The 14,376-nt window shown below is 35.6% G+C and overlaps 1 protein-coding gene across 1 annotated transcript in view; it reads right to left on the bottom strand.

The window, feature by feature from the left end:
• Nucleotides 1-14,376, bottom strand: part of csmd3b (CUB and Sushi multiple domains 3b) — a 514,670-nt gene that overhangs the window by 70,484 nt on the left and 429,810 nt on the right. The window contains exons 48-52 of the mRNA XM_067361816.1: nt 13,844-14,002; nt 6,718-6,906; nt 3,902-4,087; nt 1,374-1,568; nt 1,112-1,285 (exon numbers count right to left, since the gene is read on the bottom strand). Coding sequence (XP_067217917.1) covers nt 1,112-1,285; nt 1,374-1,568; nt 3,902-4,087; nt 6,718-6,906; nt 13,844-14,002 — 903 coding nt within the window. The remainder of the gene's footprint in view (nt 1-1,111; nt 1,286-1,373; nt 1,569-3,901; nt 4,088-6,717; nt 6,907-13,843; nt 14,003-14,376) is intronic.

The following is a 14,376-nucleotide window of genomic DNA, read 5'->3' as shown; positions in this document are numbered from 1 at the left end:
AAAGAAGAGAGAGTGATTAAAGCGAGAGGTCTGAGCAGCAGCTACATTACACTGTAAAATATTAACACTCAATGCTTTTAGAGAGACTAACTGCTTCAAGCAATTAAGTGTTTAGTGGAGTGTATGTAAATTCACAAAAGTGAGACCTTCAGTGGAGCAGGAGAAAGAAACATGATTGAGGTCAAATGTAATTCAAGCACTTAGACACAATGTGTGTGAGAGTGTGTATATATACACCGTTCAAAGGATTGGGGTCATTAAGTTTTTTTTAAAAGAAACTAATACTTTTATTCAGCAAGGATGCATTAAAATGCTGATCTTTTGAACTTTCTATTCATAAAAGCATCCTAAAAAAAATAAAGTATCACAGGTTTCACAAAAATATTAATATATATATAGAGAGAGAAAGAGAGATGAATATATTACATTTTAAAATTTTTTTAAATAATACAATAGTGAAATTTTTTTTTTTCACTTTTTGAAATTTACAAAAAATGAATTATTATTAACTATCAGAATAACAACTTGAGTAAAAAAAATTGCATAGTGAAAAGTAAATAAAATAATATTAGAATGTATTGGTATTTGGTATGTCCATCATTAAAATAAAATAAAATAAAATAAAATAAAATAAAATAAAATAAAATAAAATAAAATAAAATAAAATAAAATAAAATAAAATAAAATAAAATAAAATAAAATAAAATAAAGCTGACAATATATATGTATATATATATATTATATGTTTTGACAGGACAGTGAAGGAAAAGCTGCTAATACTTCACTACTATTTAAAAACCTTCCAAATGGATGGATGAAGTTGGCAGAAAGAATCAGAGCTGCTATCTAGGAAAAGATCTACTAAATTCCCACACTTCCATTTACTGTATATTATTACATAGAGAAGACTTTAATTACAAAATGTGGGAAACAGTAGCATTAAAGAATGAGTAGGTGTACACAAACTTCTGAATGATAATACTACTAGAAACTAGGATGATGACGATTCAGTCACACTAAACAAGGTTTAAAACTCAAGTTGGGCCTCTGCCAGGCAAACATGCCTGAAACAGCAGATGTGAACAGCAGCAGTGAATGTACACCACATTACCCAAGCAGCGCGTCTCCGTTCCACTCCAGAGACCAGAAGATAGACACTCTCTCACAGTAGATCCCACCAGCATATACCCATTGTCACATGTAAATATGGCTGTGGCCCCAAAGGAGGTCTGAGTTCCAATTTTCTTGCCACTGGGAGGCGTGGCCAGATCCCCACACGAGATGACTGCAGAGGGAAGACAAACAAGGACGGTTTAAACATTTGACTAACAGAGCCAAACAGCTGGTGGATTGGAGCTGAATTATACACTTACTTTGGCAGTGGGGCCTCTCGTTCCTCCAGCTCCACGCACCATTGGCCATGCACTGAATGTGGGCGGGGCCTAGGCGGTAATAGCCAGGATCGCAGGTGAAGATGATTTTGGTTCTGTACTCATAATGCGAACCGTTAACGATCCTCCATCTTCCATGTTCCAGAGAGAAAGATCCGATACTTGGACAAACCACAACTGTGAAGAAAATACATAAAAATCAGTATTCAGAAACAAATGACCAAGTACTGTTAATATTTTATTATGGTCTATTCCAAAACTTACTGAGCTGCCATGCTATTTTCAAAGGCAGCACGATAACTAAACTGATTTGACTGATTTGGAACGGCAGCAACTCAACATGTGTCAAACAGCATTATTCACAGTTTGGTGTTAGCACACACACAAATGCAGGCTAAAATAGTCAGATATTTAAACTTTAAGTATATTTACAATCTAAAATTACAATCTTAATATATTTTTTTTTCACCATAATGCATTATGGGATTACATTCACCACAAAGGATAAATGCAATGCTGTTTTAAAGGGTTAGTTCACCCAAAAATAAAAAATCTTAGGAACACAAATTAAGATATTTTAGTTGAAATCCGATGGCTCCGTGAGGCCTGCATAGGGAGCAATGACATTTCCTCTCTCAAGATCCATTAATGTACAAAAAACGTATTTAAATCAGTTCATGTGAGTACAGTGGTTCAATATTAATATTATAAAGCCACGAGAATATTTTTGGTGCACCAAAAAAAATAAAAAAAATAATGACTTATATAGTGATGGCCGATTTCAAAACACTGTTTCATGAAGCGTTATGAATCAAAAGAAAAGAAACTAATAATTTTATTTAGCAAGGATGCATGAAATTGCTGATCTTTTGAACTTTCTATTCATAAAAGCATTCTGAAAATAAATAAAGTATCACAGTTTTCACAAAAATATTACGTAGCACAACATTGAAAATAATAAGAAACACTTTTGCAATATATATTTAGAGAGAAAGAGAGATGAATATATTACATTTTAAATGTTTTTTTTTAAATAATACAATAGTAAAAATAGTTTTTTCACTTTTCTAAATTTACAAAAAATTTATTATTTATTATTAATGATCAGAATAACAACTTTAAAAAAAATGCATAGTGAAAAGTAAAAAACAACAACAAAAGTAAATAAAATAATATTAGAATGTCTAATTACCTGAAATCAGGTAATGAATCAGGTATGAATCACCGTATCGAATCATGATTCGGATCGTGTGTCAAACCGCCAAACTGCTGAAATCACGTGACTTTGGCGCTACAATGCTTCCTGAAGCAGTGTTTTGAAATCGGCCATCACTATATAAGTCGTTATTTTATTTTTTTGGCACACCAATAATATTCTCGTCACTTTATAATATTAATATTGAACCACTGTACTCAAATGAACTGATTTAAATATGTTTTTAGTACATTAATGGACCTTGAGAGAGGAAATGTCATTGCTGGCTATGCAGGCCTCACTGAGCCATCGGATTTCATCAAAAATATCTTAATTTGTGTTCCTAAGATGAACGAAGGTCTTACGGGTGTAGAACGACATGAGGATGAGTAATAAATGACATTATTTTCATTTTTGGGTGAACTAACCCTTTAAGGCTCGTTCACACCAAGAACGATAACTATAAAGATAATCATGACGATAACTATATTAGCATGCACACCAATGAATGATACCGCTGTTTATTGTAAGCAAGCTGCAGGTGTCTGTCGCTTTAAATGCTCTTTAAAGCAGGATGGATTCTGATCGGCTGTCAATGTTTTTATCGTCCATCAGCTGGAGAAAAAATTCGTTTTGAAAGTGATTCCAATGATATTACGTCTCTGTGCCGTTATCATTATAGTTATTGTTTTATATGTAGAATGATTTCTATATCTTTATCATTATAGTTATCATCCTCACTTAAGAATTTTTCTAAATGAATGCGTCTTAAAAGGCAACATTACTGTTAAAGAGCCTTGCTGCCTAAGTAGGTAGGTTTTGGAACAGAGGCATTGTTTTGGGACGGCAGATATAATTGGTTCATAAATAAATGAAGATTAAAGCGGAAGCAAAGAGATTTCTCAAAATCCCTTAAAGGCAAGACGATTCACTCGACGGCCATCTTGGTTATGCCCACGGCAGCTATTTAATATTTAGCCAACAGGGATATAAGCACAGATCCTGCTTACTTGAATGGGGAAAGACTGAAATTTCCAGAACTCTTTGTCTAAATTGTTTTAATAACACTTCAAATAAGCAATAAAATCTGACAACAATGGTATAATAAAATGTGCTTTTCTTGCTTAAATAATGCTTAAAAAAATCTGATTTTTCAGTCTGGTCCAGTTAATGCACATCCAAGAGTTATCATATGCTATTAAAAGGCGATTATTTCTGTGTACAAGTCCATCTCCTTCCTCTTACACTGTCTGTGATTCTCTTTATCTGCTGTAAAATTCATGCTGAAGGGTTTCTGCATCTGTTTGGCCTGTACCTGAGCAGCGAGGGACCTTGTTGTGATTGCTCCAGGTGCCGTCAGGCTGGCACACAGCGCTGGTCAACTCTTTGGAGGACAGCCGGTAGCCGTCGTTGCAGAAGTAGGTCACACGTGTGCCCACAGAGTAGTCCATCGCAAGCACTCCTCCGTTCACAGGAGCCTTGGGCACCCCACAGGAGACAGCTTATGGGTGTGAAAATGAGATAGAGAATGTTAAGTCATATGTTTAAAGTATAATTATGACAAGATAATTAAAAAAAAGCCTCTCAAAATTGCTTACTACTCTTTTAGAATACTTCACCATTAGAGCCTTATTTGATTGGATGCTTTTACAAGATGTGACTGGACCTACTTTTCAGGTGCTTATGGACAAATAACGGCTTTATTTAAGGTCAATATTAAAGGGTTAGTTCAACCAAAAATGAAATATCTGTCATTAATTACTCACCCTCATATTGTTCCACACCCATAAGACAAATTAACACAAATTAAGATATTTTTGATATTATAATATTGTAATATAATATTGACCATAAATAAGTTTATGTGTAAGTCACAATAATGCATATATATTGGCCAAATAGATGCGCATATGAGCATTTTTTTTTTTCTTACAGATGCATGAAATATTTGTACCATATCGGTTATTAGTTTAGAGAGATTTTTGAAATTGATCAGTATTGACTGATTTCGCATATTTACTATTTTTTTTTCCACCAAATTTACTTTTAGATTAACTTTGCTGTCATCTAAAGTCATCTTTAATCTTTTAACACTTTTAAATGCAATTTTTAAGGAAATTTCAAATGAATAATCATTTTTCATACTGTACATTATAATGTTGTGATGCCTAAATTACACCTACATCATGCATGACCTTTCCAACATGATTACGTAATGCGTGGCGCATTGCACAGCTAGTGCAAGATGAGCATTTGTGGTTAAAAAGTATATAATTATAGTATATAATTTTTTTTTTTTTTAGAAAATGATTGTTTCACTAGATAAGACTCTTATTCCTCATCTGGGATCATGTAGAGCTCTTTGAAGCTGCACTGAAACTGACATTTGGACCTTCAACCTGTTGAACCCCAGTGAAGTCCACTATATGGAGAAAAATCCTGGAATGTTTTCCTTAAAAACCTTAATTTCTTTTCGACTGAAGAAAGAAAGACATAAACATCTTGGATGACATGGGGGTGAGTAAATTATCAGGAAATTTTCATTCAGAAGTGTACTAATTCTTTAAGAACTGACTTGGAATTAAGGAGCCTAGTAAACTTGTTAATTAAAAAAAGGAGTTTTTGTGTAAAACCACATTGAAGTTGAGACTGAACACTTTCTAAGAGAGATCAGTGTTGTGTTAAAATTAATAACTCGCATGCAATGGCAGATCTTTTCATAAACAATGAAATAGCACTTAAAGAGTTCCACTGTAACTATGCTTGCCATCAGTGTTGCAAACCAGCCAATGGAACGTCCCATCTCATTTCTCCCTTATGCAAGCAGCACTGGAACATGTTATTTATCAACGCACAGTACTTTTAGATGACACTAAGTATGAATCATTGCTGTGCACAAGCCCTCTAGATTTATTGAGCAGCAAAACCTCTGGTACATTTGAGAAACAAAGAGCCTTGAGAGGCCGTAAGCAGTCTGCAACCGCATCGCTGCACAGCCATTAGAAGCCCAACAACATCTTACCAATAATTAAAGACCACATATAAAGAATTCCTCACCGAGAGGGGTCTTTAACACACGAGGGCTGCTTTGCTTTGGTACAACAACCATAACAACAACAAAAAAAAAACTGAAAGTGCCCAGAATGCTTTTTGAAGTCATTTAAGTGTCACTTGATGTTAGTGGCACCGGAGCCTGTGGCCCTCAGAGGGAGTAGGGGCCCATCCTGTCACATTAGAGCAGCAGTAAGGGCCCCGCATGAATGCGCCGCCTCAGAAACTATTTAGTCAGGCTCATCTACTCTTCTGTGAAGCGGAGTCTGAGAGGATAGGTGGAGCAGGATGAACGTCGCAGATGGATAAAGAGAGCTCTGAAGATTAGTCATTAATGTGACAGATCATGAATAAACAGTATCAGTGAGAAGAGCTGCGGCAGTAATTACTGCGTCTCCATCACTGACCGTAAAACCTTGTTAGAGAGGCGTCAGGAAAATTACTGATCATATCTGCAAGCTCTGAATTACTACCTGCTGACTTTAAAAAAGGTCTGTTGGGTGTTTTATTCAAAAAAAATACTGGTGTTAAATGAATATCCCGGGTTCAATACGAGATAAACTCAATTGACAGTATTTAGTGGCATAATGGTGATTACCATACAAATTAATTTTGATTCATCCCTCATTTTCTTAAAACAAAACAAGAAAAAAAAAGATCACTTAAGATGAAAGCAAATCAGGCTAATCTGTAAATGTTAATATGCTCTGTTTCAATATTAGAGCCACAAGACACAAAAAAAGTTTTAAAATAATTTTAGTTGGATAAAATATCCTTTTCTGTGCAGTTATATATTGTTGCATGACAACAAAGCCTCTAAAATTACTGTAAAAATTACAAGAACAAATAATACACAAAAAAAGTGTTTTAAAACATTATTATCTTCACATTTCTGCTTTTAAATCCTCCAAAAAATGGCTCCATTCACTTGTAAATGCATCACCATAAGAGTAAAAAAAATGGTCAGTGTTTTTGTGAGTCAGTTTGGCGCTAGTAAATTACATCAATGTAGACATACTTGAGTTACCAGCTACTAAACCCAAACTGGACTAGTAAAAACACCCATTTGCTGCGTCTTACCTTGGCAAGCAGGAACCGGGGCGTCCCAGGCATAGAAGCCGAAGGGGGTCTTTTTGCAAACGGCGGTGCTCTTTCCAATAAGCCGGTATCCACGGTCACAGGCCCAGCGGACCAGACTGTTTAGGTGTCCTCCGGTCTGGCTGCTTATGGATCCATGGAGGGGAGAGTCTGGGGTGCTGCAGTACAGAGCTGTTCAGACAGACAGACAGAAACCAGACCCCATCAGTTCCTTAATCACCACCCAGAGCAGAGCCCTGTGACACGGGGCTCATTCACTTAGAAAAAGCTCTTAAAGATGATCTATTATGGCCTTTTACAAAGTCTTGATTTTGTTTTGGGCTCTAATAGAATATGTTTTTATGCTTGAGTGCTCAAAAAACACATTATTTTCCTCATCTTCTCCATTGTTGCAGCTCCTCTCTTCCCAGTCTGTCAGTAACGCTCTGTTTAGTTCCTGTCTCTATGAAGCCCCGCCTTCTGAAAAGCACAATGTGCTCTGATTGGTCGGCTGGACCAGCGTGTTGTGATTGGTCAACCACTTTGAGTGTGTTTGGGAAATGTCCCACCCCTTACCATATCTGTGAGTTTCAACACACTACTAACTCACTCAATCAGGCCCCGCCCCTTTATTTTGCATATGCCTTGTGCAGGAATTATTTAAATTAGGAATATTGTGACGTGTAGAGAACTCAAGACTACAACTGAGGCGTTTCAGGGAGTTCAGAAACAGTGACACTGATATAGAGAATAACTCCTGCTGGAGGGACTTTTTCATGCTCAAATAGCAACATTACACACTAAATAAAGATAAAAAAAGTGTAAAAAAGCATAAGTTCTCTTTAAACAAGAATTGTATTTTCGGCTATAATAACATACAGAACTGTCAAACTCATTCAACATGTCTCAGCCTGGTGTTTTGGAGACATTTGGAGACAGGCTTCAGATGAATATTTTATCATTTGTGAAAAGGTCACATTATCTGGTTTATTACTTGTTTTGCCCACTGAAATTTAGCAATGGAATTTATATTACAGAAGATAATTCTGGAAAGAAAGAATTCTTTTGCAACTTCGGGTCTTGAAGGCATGATGATTGAGCTCAAGTTCTTTTAATTTTTTAAAACACAGGTACAGTGCCCCCACAAATCATTTGAACACTTAAGCCAATTAAAAAGAAAATGCATGAATTTAATTGCATGACTACAAAAAGTATGACCTTTTCTCAAAACTAACTTTAATTTTGTCAGCCACTTTTACTTTTAACCCAAAAGTACCTGGTCACAAAGCACTTTTGGTGGATGCATGAAGTCACTTCCCCTCAAAATGCACTAGCAAAATAACCAAAGATTTTTAAATAAAAATATTTATCAGCATTTCATTTAAAAACTGTTTCTGCTATAATTATTTAAAAAATGTGTTTATCTAATGTAATGAAATCCACACAGTGTGGCGTAAGTGTATAAACACTTTTTACTGTATAAAAATTTTAAAAATATGCCCCTATTTATCAACACTCATGCAGTAAACAAATGCATTTGTTCAGTAATTTTATGCATCTAAAATCTGAAAAAGATGAAATTTCACAAAACATGTAATTAAAAAAAAGAAGAAACGCCACCAAGTATAATTAAATGAATTCTTTAAGCTATTTTTTCATATTTTTAAACTATTTTTGCTAAGTATTGTGTCTATTATTTTAAGTTCAGCCACATATATGCATAAGCAGAGCATTCAGAATGTATAAAAGTATTTTTTTCTATTATGTTGCAAGACATTAATTGAATTTAAATAGGATTTTTTCCCACTTCTGCAGAAATAAGTAGTAAAATAAAAATTATTGATTAAAATCTATTTTAGCCAGATATTTGCAGAAATAAAATAAATAAAAATAATTTGTTATACTTTATTTTCAGGTGTCCGTGTTACATTTAAGTACTAAGTAATAATAATTAACTACTGTACATGTACTTGCTATGGGGTTAGAGTTAGGATGAGGGTTTGGTTTTGGTTAATTGCATGTAATTATGCAAAGATTTATAGTTATTATTACCGTAATTTCATGTAACGTGTAACAATGACACTGTGTTACCAAATAATTGCTATAAAGAAATGATGGATGGACCCAAATTGATGAAAATCTACTTCAGCCACAGATCTACATTTGACGCTAAGACCATCCGGCAGGACAAATGAGCCAAAGGATGTGGCAAATACTACAAAGGAAAGGCTCGAAAGGAAGGATCCCTATAGTGTGGATTACTCTGCAAATACTACAAATGATACATGTATCAAATAGTTAGAGCAGAGATAAAAAATGTTGTGTTTTAAAATATGTTTTTCAATCTGATGGTGTAACAGGATCAGAATATGAGAGGATTCAAGGGGGTGAACACTTTCTGAAGGCACTGTAGTCATGCACACAGTTTGAAAGCACATCAATATCCATGTCAATCAAACTCCGCCAGAGACCTTGACAGCAACAGAGAACTCCACTGACAGAAAGCAGCTTTCATAACATCAGAATTGGTTTTACCCAAGTTTCACAAGAGACTGAGAGTGAATTCAAACCGGTTCTCAGCCTTTGAACTGAAACAAAGTATAAACATGCTGATGTGGAAATTTTCACACCCTAACGACGGAAAAGGCATTTATCGTTGATTTCACAAGCTGACATGTAAAGCATTTAGAATGTTGGATGTCAGTTTGCATCTCATCTCAGCATAAAGATACTCTGAAACAAACAACCTAACTTCCTTCTGCACCAATCACAGGTATGTGAAGAGGATGTAGGTATGGGACCTATTTATATCTCAAATGGGAAGGTTAGAGGAAGTGTAAGCATCTGACCTCCGCTCTCGTTCGGTTTAATTCACCCCAAGCTTGAGTTGAACGGAAGTTCAGCCCGGATGTGCAGCCTGAACAACAGTTAAAACTAGTGAGCGCTGCTGGCACCCTTGAGCAGAAATGGCCTTCCTTTTGATGGAAAGTCAGTGTGGAAATACTGTCGAGTGAATATATACTGCTCACTGCAGACAGTAAGAGCAAGTGAAGGAAAACTGTTGTAGGGTATATTTCATAACATAACAAAAGATCTTTGAAACTAAAATCTACACATGCAGTGTTGATATGAGGATAAATTCCAGCACCTGCTGCAGTAATGTGGTATGCACATTTCCGCTCAATAAAGTTCACAATAAAGTCTTTATTTGCCATATGACCTGGTGGAATTAATAGAGTTACAGAGGCAGTTGCCTGGAGCAACCCGAGGTTAAGTACCTTGCTCAAGGGCACAATGGCGATAGCTCAAGGATCGCCCCCGGATCGGCCCTTGCGGGGTTTAAAACTTTTGGTTACCAGCCAGAATGTGTAGAGGATTTCATTTCAATTGCAGTTATACCCCCCCAAAAATAACACATAACATCATTAAAGGGGTCCTATTATGCCCCTTTTCAGTCTTGATTTTTATTTTTGGCCTCTACTAGAATAAGTTTTCATGCTTGATTTATCAAAAAACAACTTATTTTTCACATATTCTCCATTGTTGCAGCTCCTCTCTTCCCAGCCTGTCAATAACGCTCTGGGGTGCGCTTCCCAAAAGCATCGTTACTTGCTTACATAGTTCAACGATTTGGTGTTTCCTGAAACCATCGTTCAAACGAACATTCGCAAACTGCATCGCAAACTTGTGTGGTTGGAACGACAGCTCTCGAGGTGTGGTTAGAAGCACAGTTTTTCTGTTTTTATGGACTTAATAAATCCTTATTTTGAGCAAAATAAACAAGCTGACATTAAGTAGAATGTATATCTTTTATTTTGAATATATACAAATGGCATTTATATATTTTAGTTTGTCAAGAGCACCGTTTTTGAAGAGTGCGCATGTGCGTACGTGCTCTAGTATGTTAGAACAAGCATTTGATTTAATAAAGCAAAATAACTGAGGAAAATGAGAATTAGTCTTCTAATGCCATGTCTATAATTTATAGCAGAAATCCTAGCATTAATTCGATCTCAAACAGATTAATTTAAAGAAGTTGTTACTCCAACGTGGCTGACGTCATTCACCAACGTGGCTGAATGACAGGTTTACGAAAATACGGTTTTGGGAAACTAGTTGATTTGTTCAACGATGCATCGAACTATGGTAGTTCAGCAGCGAGTTACATCGTTTTTCGGGAAACGTTTAGTTCCTGTCTCTATGAAGCCCCTCCTTCTGTAAAGCACAATGTGCTCTGATTGGTCGGCCGGATCGGTGTATTGTGATTGGTCAAGCGCTTCGAGCGTGTTTGGGAAATGTCCCGCCCCTTACCATAACCGTGAGTTTCAACACACTCAACCAGGCCCCGCCCCTTTATTTTGCCTATGCCTTGGGCAGTAAATATTTAAATAAGGAATATTGTGACGTGTTTGTTCCCGGAAGAAAACTCAAGACTACAATGGAGGCGTTTCAGTGAGTTCAGAAACAGTGACACTGATATAGAGAATAACTCCTGCTGGAGGGACTTTTTCATGCTCCAACAGCAACATTACACACTAAAGAAAGATGAACATGCATAATAGATCCTCTTTAATATAAATTTTTCACCTGCAGCATTTTACATTAAAATTTATATACAGTAGGGTCTAAAAGTATGAGACAACATTTTTAATCTGGGAATACATTTTTAAGATTTTTTTTTTTATGATAAGACAAAATATAATAAGAATAAGGCCACATACACACTGTAAGTTTCATTTAAATGTGGGAGTGAATCCTCTAAATTATCGTTACATGTGTGTACGGAACACGACTCATTCTCAAAACTCTGATGATTGACAGCTTGGTAACCATAGCGACGTTCTGCCGTCTTGCATGTTTTGCGACTAAAGTAATGTTACAGTGACAAAACACATTATTTTCAGCAATTTAAATGATTTGTTTATGCTTGTACAGCCTGTTTCACACAGAGCGCGCTCTTTCTGTGTTGCCATGATCACTCATTTTAAGCGTTTTGGGCTTGTTGTTTAAGCTCGGCTCATAAAGCAACCGGGTTTATGGAGTTATTAAAGTGAGCAGACACGAGTCGTGATATTTTGTTCTTATTTTCAGCATAAAGCATTTGGATTTATTTCGGTTTGTTATGGGCTTGTACTTTTTTGCAGATTTTTATAGCAAGATCTGGCAACACAAATGAGTCAAGGCTCGTGCTTTCCCTGTGATTCACCGCACATACAGAAGAGAGAATTTCTGTAAATGTGGTTGTCACTACCTGTATTTTTCGGGAGTTAATACGGTTGTAAAACTGTGTGTACAGAACGCGATTAAGCACTAAAAGGTGAACTGACAACCGAATTTAGCTGCGGTGTGTACGTGGCCTAAAAGAATAAGATTCAGCACTATTTATAGGTCACTATTCAAGTAAGTAAACTTATGGTACTGTACAACTACTTTGTACAGATGGTCAGGTGTTCTTGCCTCCTTTGAGACACAAGATACTTATCAGATCATGCTGAATAATGTGATAATCCGTATTTACATAAACTTTGTTTCTACATGGATGTAAGAGATGTTCTTGGCCGCGAGAACGGCACATTGCTCTTGTCTGCAAAAAATCTTTTCATGGAAAAACCACAGAGACACTAGGGAAACCTCTCACTTAGAGTGACCACAGAAAGCCTTAGCTTGTCCCTTTTCTGTCCGCTCTATTACATTTGAGCACACACACTCAAGCTCGAGGAATTGAAAGGTGAGGTGTGGTAAAAATCCCCAGGTCTTTGGTTGACATCCACAATGGCAAGCGTAGTATTCACTTAACCACAGTTCACTATGTCTCTTGTTCTGTCAGTATGATTTTTTCAGAGAGACTGTAAAGTGCACAACCTAAATGGCAAAGGACATTTGTCAAACATATATGAGCTGAAGTAAGGTAGTGTGTAAACCCTCTCCTGGGCAAATAAGACAAAATAAACCCATCAAACTACCCAACAAACAGTTACTTCTACACAGAAATGTTTTCAGCATGTACATGTCCACCCATGTTCACACACATATATATATATATACATGCACATGCACTCACACACACATAAGATTTTGACATACATGGGTAGTTGACGCAGAACATTCAAGAACTTTTTTCCCATCAATATGCAGATTTTAGGTTTATAATAATAGTAAAATGTATATAAGTATATATATTTAACATTTAAATTGTCCTGCGGTCTGAAAAAGTGTTAAATAATTTTAAAATTATGACAGATACCAAAACAAGTTGGTAATTATTTTCATGTTATGGCTGATAACTACTAAATGCAATACATTTTAAATTATATACTATTTTGTCTAAATAAATAAAAATAAAATACAATATCATTCAAAAGTTTGGGGTCGGTATGAGTCTCTTCTGCTCAACAAAGCTGCATTTACTTGATCCAAAATATGATGTGAAATATTATTATAATTTGAAATAACAGTTATCTATTTTATTACATTTTAAAAATGTAAATTATTCCTGTGATCAAAGCTGAATTTTCTGCATCATTACTCCAGTCTTATGCTGTTTCAAGAAACATTTATTATTATTATCAATGTTGAAAACAGTTGAGCTGATTCATATTTTTGTGGAAACCTTTTTTTTAGGATCCTTTAATGAATAAAGAACAGAAAGAACAGCATCAATATGAAATATAAAATCTGTTGTAACATTATAAATGTCTTTACTCTCGCTTTAGATCAATTTAATGCATCCTTGCTGAATAAAAGTTAATTTATTAAAAAATAAATAATGTTAGTGACCCCAAATTTTTGAACAGTAGTGTGCTAAAAACTATAATGAATCATTTTAAAAATGAATTTAGTCATGTATAATGTATAATCAATTTGTGATTTGCTAAATATTACATTAAACAGTGTTATTAAATGATTACTGTTTTTAAAGTAATGTAATCTAAATACAAAAATAGTGGAAATTATTCATTATTTTCAATGAAGAGTATATAGCAAGTCACACTGCAGGACATCTGCCCAAAAGTATGCCATGTCAACTACCCAAACACACTTCCTCAGCTCAAAGTACACATGCTCATTCAAATTCAAGACCAGAGACGGGAAACGTGCAAGCAATAAAGAGATTTAAATGGATACATACTTTGATACTCACCGACATAGCGGATTCGGAACCCCCTCTTATTGGTGCCGTGGTCAGCTGACCAGCGCAGAAGAAGCTGGTGGCCGGTGGTGGTGATGTTGAAGGGTGTGGGGAGGTCACCGCTCAATGTGGCCAGTGTCTGACTATGAATTGTGGGTCCTTCAAATGAAACAAAAGAGAAAGACAATTTTCAGCAGGACAGTTATACCAAATTATACCTGTCAAAAAAGTTGAAACTCATAAAAGCAGCTTGGTGCTTAGGTGGAACACACTTTGAAATGTTTGAAATTACTTTTGGGAATGTCTCGAAAATTGGCAAAGCAGACAAAGTGCAGATAATAACAGCCTTGGCCACAAATGGTGACCACTCAGTGAGAGGCATATCCACTTTTATTAGACTAATATCAATTTCACCTTTCATATGTTTAAAAAAAACTTGCAGTGAAATGAAAAGCAGATATCACTTTGTGGATCATGTGTACTCAGCGTTAGACATGCCGCAAAAGTCTCTATAAATTAACACTTTTACAATA

Source organism: Chanodichthys erythropterus, chromosome 15 (genome assembly GCF_024489055.1).
Source record: "Chanodichthys erythropterus isolate Z2021 chromosome 15, ASM2448905v1, whole genome shotgun sequence".
NCBI lineage: Eukaryota > Metazoa > Chordata > Actinopteri > Cypriniformes > Xenocyprididae > Chanodichthys > Chanodichthys erythropterus.
Note: the sequence above shows the minus strand (reverse complement) of the source record. Positions and strands in the feature narration are given on the sequence as shown.